Source organism: Xyrauchen texanus, chromosome 27 (genome assembly GCF_025860055.1).
Source record: "Xyrauchen texanus isolate HMW12.3.18 chromosome 27, RBS_HiC_50CHRs, whole genome shotgun sequence".
Classification (NCBI taxonomy): Eukaryota; Metazoa; Chordata; class Actinopteri; order Cypriniformes; family Catostomidae; genus Xyrauchen; species Xyrauchen texanus.
The window spans coordinates 26,196,430-26,210,012 of record NC_068302.1 but is presented as its reverse complement, the minus strand read 5'-3'; the positions used below and the strand labels follow the sequence as shown (position 1 = coordinate 26,210,012).

At 35.5% G+C, this 13,583-nt stretch overlaps 1 protein-coding gene across 1 annotated transcript; it reads right to left on the bottom strand.

The window, feature by feature from the left end:
- Positions 1 to 202: 202 nt before the first annotated feature.
- Positions 203 to 7,393, bottom strand: ptk6a (PTK6 protein tyrosine kinase 6a). Its single transcript, XM_052094771.1, has 8 exons — positions 6,963 to 7,393; positions 6,301 to 6,422; positions 5,849 to 6,012; positions 4,999 to 5,167; positions 4,459 to 4,617; positions 2,671 to 2,852; positions 918 to 1,071; positions 203 to 830 (listed from the first exon to the last, which is right to left on the bottom strand). The coding sequence occupies exons 1-8, from the start codon at positions 7,328 to 7,330 to the stop codon at positions 586 to 588; spliced, it is 1,563 nt and encodes a 520-aa protein (XP_051950731.1). The 5' UTR covers positions 7,331 to 7,393; the 3' UTR covers positions 203 to 585.
- Between the last annotated feature and the right edge of the window lie 6,190 nt (positions 7,394 to 13,583).

Below are 13,583 nucleotides of genomic sequence, written 5' to 3'. Positions count from 1 at the left end.
TTTATCTAATTACACAATGATGATTCATCAACTTTATAGACATTACAGTTTTATCGTCTGTTAATGCTGATCTTCTGTAAAGCTGCTTTGAAAAGATGCGTGTTGTGAAAGGCGCTATACAAATAAAATTTACTTGACTTGACTAAGTGAAACTGTAAGTGAAATGTTTTTTAATGATAAAACAATGCTTGATACAGCCCCTTTAAATGTTTTCAGATTTCTTTAAATCAGTGCAGATTTGTTGATTGGAATCTAGCTGATATTATATAATTTGGTAAAGTGAAAACAAAAGGCTCAGTACAGGTTTTATTTATTATTCCAAGCATCTGATCCACTCAGAAACATCTGTCTTTCCCTCTGTATGGGAAAGAAACATCACAGTAGTATAAAAATAATGTTCAGTATTGGCTGGTATTGTCTGATTGGATTTGAGGAGATGGCTTATAAAATTCTATGTGAATGTCACATGAAATTAGAAAATAAGTATGCAACATAGTAAAAAAATGGTCAAAGAAATGGGAAAACAGGTGTTTACAAAATTTTAAAATAGAGAAAATAACTAGTCTCTGTGCATTGCTGGTGTTGTTAACTCTTAACATTGCTGCCATCTGCTGGATCTGATGTTTCATTGCAGCTCTCCATGGTCAATTCCACGTATCGAGAACAGCTACTCTCCAGCAGTTTTTTAAGCTGGCTGAAATCTGGCCTTTCATCTGCCGAGCCACTCCAACACATCAGCATTATGTCATAAATGTGTGACGGGCACTTATGGGGTGCAGGCATTCTGTACCCCGACGAGATCAGATGGAACACCTCATGATTTGAGTAAGCTGCAAAAATACACACAGAAAAGTGATGTACACTAGCCATGCTCAGATCTGCATAAACAAATATATACAGTAGAGTGGTATACGTACTTGGATATGGCAGTCCACCATACGTGAAAATTTCATACAGGAGGACTCCAAATGACCAAACATCAGATTTGTTGGAGAACCTTCCATGGCTGATAGCTTCAGGAGCAGACCATTTATATGGGATCTTTTTATCTCCAGATGAATAAATTGGCTCCTGTGAAAAAAGCCATCCAACAAATTATCCCACAAATTTTAAAAGGGGGGTGTCACCGCAATTATGACAGCATTCCTGCATTCAAGTATTCAAGAAAATGTACCCCAAAATAAAAATTCCTTATGTCGGCTCATGTCGTTTCAAACCCATATGACCTTCTTTGTTCTGTAGAACACAAGCACTATGAGAAATGTTATTTCTAAGTGGATTTCTATTTTACGCAAAAACTTGTGGTTCTGCTAAAAACAACGCAAGTACTCATGTGTACCACTGGGAACGAGGCTCTCTCATAGTGCTTATGAATGTGCATCAGACGTCAAGACTTACACCTTAAATTTAGGGTTGTTTCTCAAATAAACCTGTCATCTATCTTCAGAAGATTTGGAATATGATGCACTTGTTGCATGGACTACTTTTACAATACTTTTGGGTACTTTTTAAAGCTTTAAAGTGAGGCATCTTTCTTAAAACACCTCCTTTTGTATTCTACTTAAGAAAGTCATATGGGTTTGGCTGTATATCAGGTATGCAGCGTTCAGCATTTATACGGATCGGGAATCACTCCAACAAGTCTGATCCGAATCCGATACTGTGTGTTAGTCATGTTCATTACTGTCAAGCTCAAAAAGTGACATAAAAGAACCATTAAAACACCATTAAAGCAGTTCATCTGACTCATGCATTTTATTCAAAGCAGCTTGAAGACGTGCAATAGCACTGTGAATCACAAAAGGCTGTTTAATAACTTAATATATCAAATGCACATGCAGCTCCAGCCTGTCACTGAATGGCACTGCTCTGTTTACACACACTTGCGGCTATTTTTACAAACAACATCTCAGATGTAGATGCTCAATAGTTCAGTTCACTTATAATATGCATTTATAATGGCACCAGAGATGCCTTTTTTTTTCATTCTTTTTTTTATACCAGAATTTGAATAAGAAGCGAATTAAACTAATGTGATCTTGCCTACAAACAGACACATACAGGACATCCTGTTGAGTTCAGAATGTCAAAATAAAAGCGTGAGGGTTTAAAAGTTAAAGCTGCACGATTGAGATATATTATTATATATTACTATTATAATATATTATTATTATAATTTGTTTACAAATTATAATAATATTTAAGTTGAATGGGTTCCAAAAAATAACTGTGAATGAAAAGTGAGCTGATATCTTACAACTAAATTGAACAAAAGAGATCTGAATCCTATAATGTCCAGATGTAAGTTGAAACATTTTCAGCTTCTTTTCTGTTGATGATGTATACTGAAATTACTGTTAATTTTCTGCAACAATATCCAGTAAACTAGTTCATAATAAAGTGTTTCTTAATAAGCTATACATTTATATTGAAATAATGTGTCGTTAGAGGTTTGTGTTTCTTTACATAATAAAGGTTTGTGTTTCTTTACATAATAAAGAGCACACCCAATTAGTTCCACACAATAATGTAGATAATCTAAACTGATTATGCAAAAAACAACACTTGTATCGGATTGGGATCGGTATCAGCCAATACTGAGATTTCTGATATTTGAATTGGAAGAGAAAAAGTGGTATCGGTAACCCCCAACTAGAAGCCAATCCTTACCTTGACGATTCGAGCTAGTCCAAAGTCAGCCACTTTACAGATGTAGTTCTGTCCCACTAGAACATTCCGGGCTGCCAGGTCTCTGTGAATGCTTTTCTGGTCCTCAAGATACACCATCCCATCAGCCACCTGACTTGCCATATCTGTCATTACCTGCTGCTCTAGGTTCCGCCCCTCCTCACCTGTAGGAAGGAAAAATAGAAGGAATCTACTTTAAAACTGCATTTTGTGTGAAATCTGTGACAATAAAAAGAGTGTTTTGCTAAATGACACAAAGAAATGTGTACAAGGCTATAAGTGTGTACACTGCATGTTCTTTAAACTAACTGGCCACAAGGAAATTTTTTGTGAATGTATGAAGTCAGTTAAGTCTCAAATTCACAGTGTCCTAGCAGAGTAACCACAGGTGTAGTTCAACACATTAAGTTGGTTTGATAAATTGTAATCTTGTGCAACAACATGCAAACCTTTTCTAAGTGAGGCTTAATGGGATAGTTCACCCAAAAATGAAAATCATGTCATCATTTACTCATGCACATGTCGTTCCAAACCCATATGCTTTTTGTCTTCTGTGGACTGCCAAATGTCTCCTTTTGTGTGAAGTAAAAAAGTCATACGGGTTTAAAATGACACTAGGATGAGTAAATGATGACCATATTTTTATTTTGGGGTGGCCGAATCCTTTTAGTGTCCAAATACTGTTTCAGGCTATTATATAATTAACATTAATGAAAGATACATTAAACATTAAAGTGGATCTGTTAAACTTATTAACTAGGTTGATAGCTAGGGTTGCCACCCATCCAGGATCGCCTGGTTTTTGGCCATCTGTCCTGGAAAAGTTTAATTCCATTCCAATTACAAAATTTTCCTGACGTGTTTACACATATGTTTAGCACATTATGCAAGAGGGAGAATCAAACACAATCTCATATGAATCATAAGAATGTCAGATTAATTTTAGTGAACTGGTTTGTTCGGATGTTTGAGATTTTTCACTTTTGAGTGACCAATCATTAAAACTTATGTCTACTTACTATAATGCTTTAATGTTCTGGAAAACATGTCCAGAAAAGGAATCCTTTTACTGTAACATCTCTTAAATTCATAATTAGGTTCTAATGTTAATGAATGGAACATTATTGTAGTGTTGCCGGATTTTGTAATCATTATCAAAATTAAACTAGTAACATTTAAAATATCAGAGATTTTTTTTAATTTAATTTGGCTAAAGAATACTCAATTCAATTTGATGGAGATTTCTTATGAAATTGAAATGCATAAATCTTGAAATGCATAGTGTAAATCTTGAAAAATGTTAATTTAGGGAATGCTTATGTACATTTATTTGATTTTTGTTTTTTACGTTATTCACAACTTTATAATTTATACATACAGTAGGCTACATATTTATACATTTTAAAACATTTAAATGTCAATTTATTAAAATTCCATCAAATTGAATTGATTAATCTTGAACAATGAATAAATAAATAAAACATTTTTGTTTTAATTTAATTTTGTAAAAAAAAATTACACAATTAATTTTGATGGAATTTTGTTGTGAAATTGAATGTGTTTTAAATGTGTATAAAAATTTATTATATGCTATATATGCTGTAATTTCCATATCAAACAAGGAGTAAACAATCCTAAATAATATGTTTTATTTCTTATATGATGACCAGCAATATGTTTTTCAGTCATTGATCAAGTGTCCAGGAATTTTACAGGGCCAAGGAGGCAACCATATTGACAGCTGAGAGTGAAAGGATAGAGTCTTCTGACCTCGCAGAAAATCAAGTAGGTTGCCTTTTTCCATAAGCTCAGTGATGATGTAGAAGGGGGTGGATCTTGTGCAAATGGCAAACAGTGTGATGAGATGCCTGTGTCTTAGCTTTTTCAGTATTTGAGTCTCCATCTGAAACTCCCTGTGGTTTATAGACTCTAAAGGAGAAAGGTGAGAGATAATAAAGCAGTACAGATGATAAATATCAGCTGACTAGCAGGGCGAGTCCTTCCACAACTAATCAGTCCAACAAGTTGCGAATGAGTAATATATTATGTATACATATATGTAAATAGCTCCTTCAGGGAAATATCTGCACTGTCTGATGCAAGGAGTTTTGAGACCAACTTTACAAGAGTTCTCATTGTGTTCTGTGCTCTCATTCACTCTTACACAGTCACAGAACAAGAATCCCAACATTTCTCACATTCACAAGCAGTTACAGGAACAGAAAAAGTAGATAAAGCTGACGTAGTGGATTCCGGCTAAGAGTTTAGCCTTAGGAGGTAATATAACCAAAGCATATGCACCAACCCTACCATTATTTTTGAGGATCTTAATGGCCACATTGACCATGCCTTTCCACTTTCCACGGTAAACATCAGCAAAGTATCCTTTGCCGAGCTCCTCTTCAAGAGTGAACTCTTCTTTTGGTAACTCCCAGTCATCTACCGTTTGGTGGGAAAGATCCTGTGGTTTTGGTTCTGGCTGTTGGCATTAGACAAAACAAAGAGAAACTCTTGAAGGGGAAGCGCACGGTGAAACAGAAAACAAATGTAATATGTACAGTACATTTGTACATTTGGTTTGTGGTGATACAACTGGTACAGTATATAGGGGAAAACGGTATATAGACAGAATATACTTTATGTGGCATAATATAAAAAATAAATAACATGTAATGAAAGAAGTTGATACAATTTTAAATCTATAGTTAATGTAATTAGTTCCAATTGATTGTAAGGGCTGAAAAGAAATTGCCATTTAATAATCATGAGTTCTTTGATCTAAAATGAGCTTTTTATAAGGACTTCAAACCAAAGGTTTAGGATTATAAAGGCAAGTGATTTTTATTAGTTTGTATGGTTTGTTGTCTTGAAATGTTTAATGAACAGTAATATGAACATGGCTAATTCTTTAAAAAGGATGCTGAATTACTCTTTCCACCAGACAGTCTTCTTCCACTTGTCACAGATGTTTTCTTGTGGTAGGTGTCTCACTATCTTAGTTCCTCTTGAATGGCACATATTTCAGTGAGAATGTCACAATGTCTTCAATAGAAACCTTACACACCTACTATTCACACCTATTATTGTTTTCTGCATTGTAGTTTGTGGGTTCATTATTTATCCTTAGCTTGCCTTATCTCTCTCTATCTCTTTCACTCACCCGTTTGCAGGGGTGTGTGAGGCGGGGGGCAGAGTCCAAGGAATACCTCCTGTAGTGCTCCACCAGCTTTTCCAGGCTCAGAAACATGTGACTCTGATCCAAATAGTACCTCTCATTATCCTCATGGACTTTAATGTGTTTCACTTCAGTATCACTGATTACCACTGATAGAATGAGACACAGAGAAAAAGGATGCAGGGTGTAGCTTTTGCAGAACAGAAGGGACAGAGACACTTGTACTTTCAGAAAGTACATTTTTAGACTGTATATGAAAAGCACATATTTACTGTAACAAAAACAGTTCTTCAGAGATACGTCTACTATCATGAAAATACTTTTATTGTATTTAATTGAATACTTTTTATGTTGTATGCCCTGTAGGTAGGTAAAACATAATTAATTAGGACTATAAAATATCAGTTATGGTGGAACCTGATGCCACTCTGAATTACCAGATAGCACGCATCCTACGTTGTCCTTTTCGCTGCGACGCAACAGGAAAGCACCTATTCCATTTCCAGGTCCCAAGAGCAAATTCTGGGTCTCAAAGCGGTTCAGCATTCCAAAATACCAACTAAAGAAGAACACAACATTTCAGGAGCTGCACACTCTTATTTTTATTTATTTTGATCTCAAAGCACATACACATTGTAATTTTTATAGAGAGAAAACATTAAAATAATATTTTTAAAAGTCAATTTCTGTGTAACCAAACACCTTGGAAACTTGGCAACAAAAAAGCTTCAATGAACACACATTGGCCTTTTGTGACAACTTCCCCCAGACAGAGGGGCATATAGTCACACTAGACTAAAAAAACACGCGTTTGAACTTTTGAATTTTACCTTATGGTTAGTCCTACTGGGGAAACAAAAAGCCCTTGTGACGAATTCCCTGTGTGACAACTATGCCGGTCATCCCCATGTTAAAATGCAATATTAACTATCACGGACACTATTAGTTTAAACTTCACTTTTATATATTTTGATGTAACATTGTCTTAACACCCCATCACCGCGAGCGTGCTACTCAACAACTTCAGAACTGGACTCACGCGAAACGTTTTGTCTTCTTAAGCAGAGGTGTACTACAGAAAATACTGTAGTCTACTCACGGATGTTTTTGCGCCGTCTCCCTTCTCGCCAGGTAATTGTGAGGAACGAAGCCCTCAGCTGTCACCTTGCCGTTTGTGTCGAGTTTAATGGCTTTCGACCAGTCACCGGCGCGCTCGTGGATTCGGAACAGTTCTCCCTCCTGGAAGGACAGTTCATTCTCTGCGCGAGACTTGAAGGGCCATAGCGCCGTGTAGATCTCTCCGCTGTCACCGTCGGGCACATGTGGCGATAAATTGGGCGGTTTAAGGGCGCTTCGTGTCTGAACCTCAGTATTCCCGTCTTTTTCCGTTTCATTCGTAGACGGCTTAAAATGTCTTTCGTAAAGCGCCCAAAAACCGGGGCACGAACAGCACCCGTCCTTTGACATTTCACTGGAATGTAAATATATATACAAACAAGAAATGAGAATCAAAAGAATCTTCCACCGGCAAGTGTCATAACTCAAGTGAGAGAGATGGCTGGGAGGAGCAGAGAGTCTGTTTACATAGACAACATTTTTGAGCGCGTCCGTGATAGGCTACTCAAGAATGCTAAGTAGACGGCACAGTGGATTTTGAGACTAAACCAACGTATTGAACTGCAGAGTTATCTTAATTATGCATTTTTTTTAAAACATTATCACACATAAAAGTTTAATATATGGATTTAAACCATTCAGAGATTATAATTTCATAAGCATATTCACATATTATAATTCGGTCTCTAGTTGCAGAGGACAACAACCCCAGGTTAGAGTTTTACCTGAAAATAAACTAAGAATTTCAGTATATTTTAAAGATTATTTAAGAGCTTGTTTGTGTACAATAGGGACAATGCAATCTTCACTTTATTTTTAAAGTTTACCAGTTTTGTCGACCCAGACATAGGCCTACTAGTAAATTATGTTTTTATTATTAATATTAATTTTGCAATGTAAGATTCATTACATCATATTAAAATCTGCACCATGGTTTTACCTCTATTGCCTTGGGTAAAACTATTCATGGAAAATTGCTTAGCACAGTAAATATGTTTGGATTTTATACAAATACACTAGACTAGGCCCTTGAAGATTAGACTATGCACACCTTATGGAAAATCAGCTTTTTTTTTTCGTCACAAAGTGTACCAATATGGAAAAAAGACAGTTATATAATAATTATAAATAATATATATAGGCCTACAGTGTATATATATATATATATAGAGAGAGAGAGAGAGAGAGAGAGAGAGATCAGGTGGGGTTTCATTTAAGCCGTAGCTCTTCTGATAACATTAGGCGTTTCATCAATGTAATTTGGTCAGTGGCGAATGATCAGAATATGATCGCTGTCATCTCACTTGATGCCGAAAAGGCATTTGATATGGTAGAATGGGATTATTTTTTTAAGATTTTGGAAATGTATGAGCTTGGGTATACTTTTATTGGATAGATTAAGTTACTACAGACACCTGACTAATTTCAGATTATTTTACTCTGATAGATGCACCCGACAGGGTTGCCCTCTTTCCCCGTTATTGTTCTGTCTTGCCTTGGAACCATTAGCAGCCGCGATAAGAAAGGAGGATGTCGGGTGCCTTCCGGTGGCCAAACAGGGCATTAAGAATTTGGGTATTTTATTCCCAGCAAATTTGTGTGATTTAGTTAGAGTCATTGATACTGGATAAGTTGAAGTACAACATTATATTATCAAATATAATGTATAAATTTACATTATAAATTGGGTCCTACCCAGCGTTATTATCGGCAGACAGGTCATCCTTAGGGGATGGAAGTTGGCTGGAGCACCCTCATTTCAAGAGTGGTGCATAGAAATGGGCAGGGTGGCGGCATTTGCGGAGTTGTCGTATAGAAAGAAGGCTGGGCAACCTGGAGTTATTTGAAAAAAGTGGGGCAGCTATTTTTGTAGGGCTCTCGGGGAGGGGCAGTGGAGAGAGGCTTATAGTTTTAAATGTGCGTTTTTATAATAATTATATATTATTATTATTATATATTATTATTATTATTTTTAAATCTGTGTGTGTACTCGGGCTTTGGCCACAGGGATGTTTGTTGGGGGTCGGGGTGGGGTTGGGGAGTTGGAGGGGGGAATGGAAATAATGGGATTTAAGGGGGATAATGGTTAACTCTGTATATAAATGTTTTGCTTTGTTATGGTTCATGCTTGATGAGCAACCAATAAAAAAAATTATTTGAACAAAAAAAGGTAGGGCATCCCTCACAAGTGGATCATCATATTTGAGGATCTTGCATCAAACTGTTTTACTACAATGCGGTGCTGTTACGATAATATGTTACAGTGTGCATCAAAACACTACATTTCCCCAAAAAAGAATATAAAAATAATATGCAATGCTAGAATAATAGTATTATTTATTTCAGCTTATATTTCTTTCATCACATTCCCAGTGTGTCAGAAGTTTACATAAAATTTGTTAGTATTTGGTAGCATTGCCTTTAAATAGTTTAACTTGGGTCAAATGTTTTGTGTAGCTTTCCACAAGCTTTTCACAATAAGTTGCTGGAACTTTGGCCCATTCCGACAGAACGGGTGTAACTGAGTCAGGTTTGTAGGCCTCCTTGTTTGCACATGCTTTTTCAGTTCTGCCCACAAATATTCTATCGGCCTGAGGTCAGGGCTTTGTGATGGCCTCTCCAATACCTTGACTTTGTTGTCCTTAAGCCATTTTGCAACAATTTTGGTGGTATGCTTGGGGTCATTGTCCATTTGGAAGACCCAATTGCAACCGATGTTTAACTTCATGGCCAATATCTTGCGATGTTGCTTCAATAAATCCACATAAATTTCCTTCCACATGATGCTATCTATTTTGTGAAGTGGACCAGTCCCTCCAGCAGCAAAGCACCCCCACAACATGATGCTGCCACCCCTATGCTTCACGGTTGGTATGATGTTTTCAGCTTGCAAGCCTCACCCTTTTTCTTCCAAACATAACGATGGTCATTATGGCCAAACAGTTAAAAACAAATTCATCAGACCAGAGGAAATTTCTCCAAATGTAAGATCTTTGTCCCCATGTGCACTTGCAAGCTGTAGTCTGGCTTTTTTTATGGTGGTTTTGGAGCAGTGGCTTCTTCCTTGCTGAGCAGTCTTTCAGGTTATGTCGATATAGTATTATTGTGGATATAGATACTTGTCTACTTGTTCTACCCTACATTTTTCTCTGTGGAATTACATTTCTCTCTACATTACAAAAAATGATTTTATTTAATACATTTTTAGGAATATTACTTGCATTTTAGTGCAATAAAAAAGGTTCATTATTCAAAATCTTTTTAAATGCAACCACACACTACAAATACTTTTTATGCAGTGTCAAATGTTTGTAATGAATTCCTGACAAAGTTTGTGAATTTCAAAGCCATATTAAAAGAATTAATTTCTCAGCAGCTCAAGGACAACAAAACATATAGTCGCTGAAAGAATCCCAGACTGCAATTTGACTTCAGCTCACACATTTTTATTCAGACAGCTATGGAGGAAAGAGCAACTCAGGTTGGAGTGCTTTCTCTTACCACAGCCATGACACCACAAGATACATTTTAAAATATTTTAGAACAAGTCTCTCAGCAGAGTGATATGTAAAAGGCAGGAAAATCTCCCACCTGTGGTTGTTTATTTTTATATTTTATTTTAATTTCATTGTTGTTTTTTTACATTAAACAGAAATAAATTTAACCTGCAATATTCTCCATATCTTAGTCACGTAACACAAACATATATATGTATGTATATATGTGTATATATATATGCATTTATATATATATATATATATATATATATATATATATATATATATATATATATATATATATATATATATACATATATACTTATATTTATCAATACTTGTCTAAAGATTTCAAATAATCTGCCACGTGTACTGGAGAAGATTAACTTTTAAATCACAATAAATATATAAAAAACAAACAAACAAACAAAACAATTACATAGCAAATCCATTATAATTGGATTAATATTGGAGAGAGGGAGGACTCATCAGTCGAGACATACAGACCTGGTTAAAAAGGTAACGCAGATCCAAAGGTTTCCTGAGGTTTGCGTGTTTCCCGTGCACACAAACAATGTAAGAGAAATGGCTTTCCGACTCACTGAAAGGCTTTTGACTGAAGTCAAAGAGCACATGTCAGTATGTTTATGAGTTAGGTGGATTTTTGCCCCGGCCCAACTATTATGCCCTACTCTATATTCCCAATAAAAAATGGCATGATATCAAGAGTTTTGCCTTTTGCTTTGTCTCTACCACAACAGAGAATCCATAAATAACTAGGATCAATTGTAAAGGGGGCATTTTAATCCCACAATTGTAGTACACTTTGGGCTGATGAGAAGTCCCTCCTCTCTCTGTTCCACCGCATCTACCATAAATAGTGGCAACCACATGTCTAAAGGCCCTTACACAGATGTTTTGCCTTAGATGTGAAAAATAATAAAGATCGACAAGGTAAGGAATGTTTTTGAAATAACTGTTGCACGGATGCATGGATTAAAGCAACAATATGTGCTTGAATTAATTAATTGATCATTTATGTAGTCCATTGTGAGTGTCTGGCTGCAATACAAATACAAAAGTGTGCAAAGGCCTTTACTGTGGTTTGCGTTCACCATCTTCCTGCAGTGTTCCCCACAAATTAGATTTTATTCTAGTTAAAGTAAAAATTGCAGTGTGGGGTCAGGACAGGACAAGAGGTGAGGCTTTAATAAGACAAACAAAACCAACAACAACAAGAAAAATAAAAGAAAAATCTGAAATTCTGTACATGTAAACATCACACACTTTCACTGAGTCAAAAAATCAGAAAGAAATACAAAGCTTCACATTGGTATACAAAGAGAAACTGAGCTTCGGACTACAGTTTCTTGTAAGTACAGGAGTAAAAACAAATAAAATACCATAATCAATAATAATAATATTACAAAGCACCACAAAATTAAAATATATCACAGGTAATGTTTGTTACCACTTCAATTAAAAAAATAAAACATTGTAGCATTTCTGTCATTTTCTCTTGCCTTCAAATTTTCCTTTTTCTTTTAATGTGTCCTGTGTTCATCAACCTCAGATGTTCAGAGCACAATGGGCCTATTCCCTTTAATGAAAAGTAAAAACCATCTTACACTTCTTATGCTATTTAGGAACAAAAAGGTACAAAATGAGGAAAATGTGATCCAGGGTCTGATACAACATTTGTACTCTGAACACACCAACATTGATATGCCGTATAAGGCCATTTAAAATGCTTGTATTCTTGCAATGACCATAACAATACAATAAGCCCTGAAATATTACGCTCAATGACAAATAATACTAAATCAATTTGAACAAAGCTGGAGGGGCTCACATTTTTTTGCTTGTGCGACATGCATGAAGAAGAACATAAATGGCAAATAGAATTATATTCTTGAATAGTAAATATCCACTTACAGTAATAATTCATATGCAGAGACAGATTATGGCTTGACAACAATTAGCTGCATTTCATAATTTAGGATCATTTAGGTGGTTTAAAGGCTCCATCCTATAAATATTTGACCCCTTCTGTGTACAATTTTCCTTTGCAAATTTTAAAGTGCTACTATCTTTTTCAACCAATTTAATAATTTATAAAGTGTAACATCTTAATATAAATTACTAATGATCCTGCACATATAATTTCACCTGTTTATCAAGGAATCTATTTTAATGAGAAATGAGAGGTAATAACAGGCTTCAAGCCATGTTTTAAAACTAAGTTACGTGAGACAACTTAAATTTTAAATCTCAGAAAAAAATTCTCTTCAGAAGTTGCTTCATTTGGATGGCAAATTCAGCTATTCAGAGACCAATCTGAGATGCATGTTTTCTATTTGGAATGTTGAGACTCACAACACTGATTCTCATCAGACTGTCAGTGCTGTACAAGGGAGCTTTGAAAAAATATTTAAGGTACAACACAAAGAGATTTAACTTATAAATAAATAAAAAAAAAAAAGAATAAAAAACAACATATGGCAAAGCACAAATGAAATGCAACACTAACAATGAAAATATATTAGAAATCCAAATAATTAAAAGGAGGAAAATACTCTATTCCAAGGACACAGTTCAAGCTATGGCTACAAGATTTGAAACTTAAAGGCCCTGTATTGTCACCACTCTACAAAAGGCTAGAGAGTCAGTGTGAGATCACATACAACGCTATGCAGTTTTATGAGGAATCAAGTCACAATTGTTCAGGATTGTCTTTTGCTTTTTGAATACAGCTATTTTTTCTAATGATGGCATTTCTGTTCATGAGAAAATGCAGGAGAAGGAAGAGTGAGGCTGGTAAAAAGAGGGCATTGTTAGCATTATTGTATGTTCTGTGTACCACTCAAGTACAATTCCTATGAGAGGTAGCAGAACACACAAGTTTCTCACATCTCAATCCACCCAACCACTGCCAAAATCTCACCAATCTAATACAGCTATATGGTGTTTTTGACAGAAAGGAAATGATGGAATACCCTTATTTCCCTCCAGTCAATCATTAGGTAATTTCTCTCAAACTCACTATGCATGTACAATATGTGTGTCAAAAAGATGTTAATAAATACCTCTGTTTTGATTGGTCTCTG

Excerpts from the sequence above, each read along its gene's own strand:
- ptk6a (XM_052094771.1), bottom strand. The coding sequence starts at position 7,330 with ATGTCAAAGGACGGGTGCTGTTCGTGCCCCGGTTTTTGGGCGCTTTAC. Across the intron at positions 2,853-4,458 it reads CCTACTTGATTTTCTGCGAG|GTGAGGAGGGGCGGAACCTA; the intron begins GTCAGAAGACTC and ends TCCTTCCTACAG. Across the intron at positions 1,072-2,670 it reads GACTAGCTCGAATCGTCAAG|GAGCCAATTTATTCATCTGG; the intron begins GTAAGGATTGGC and ends CTTTTTTCACAG.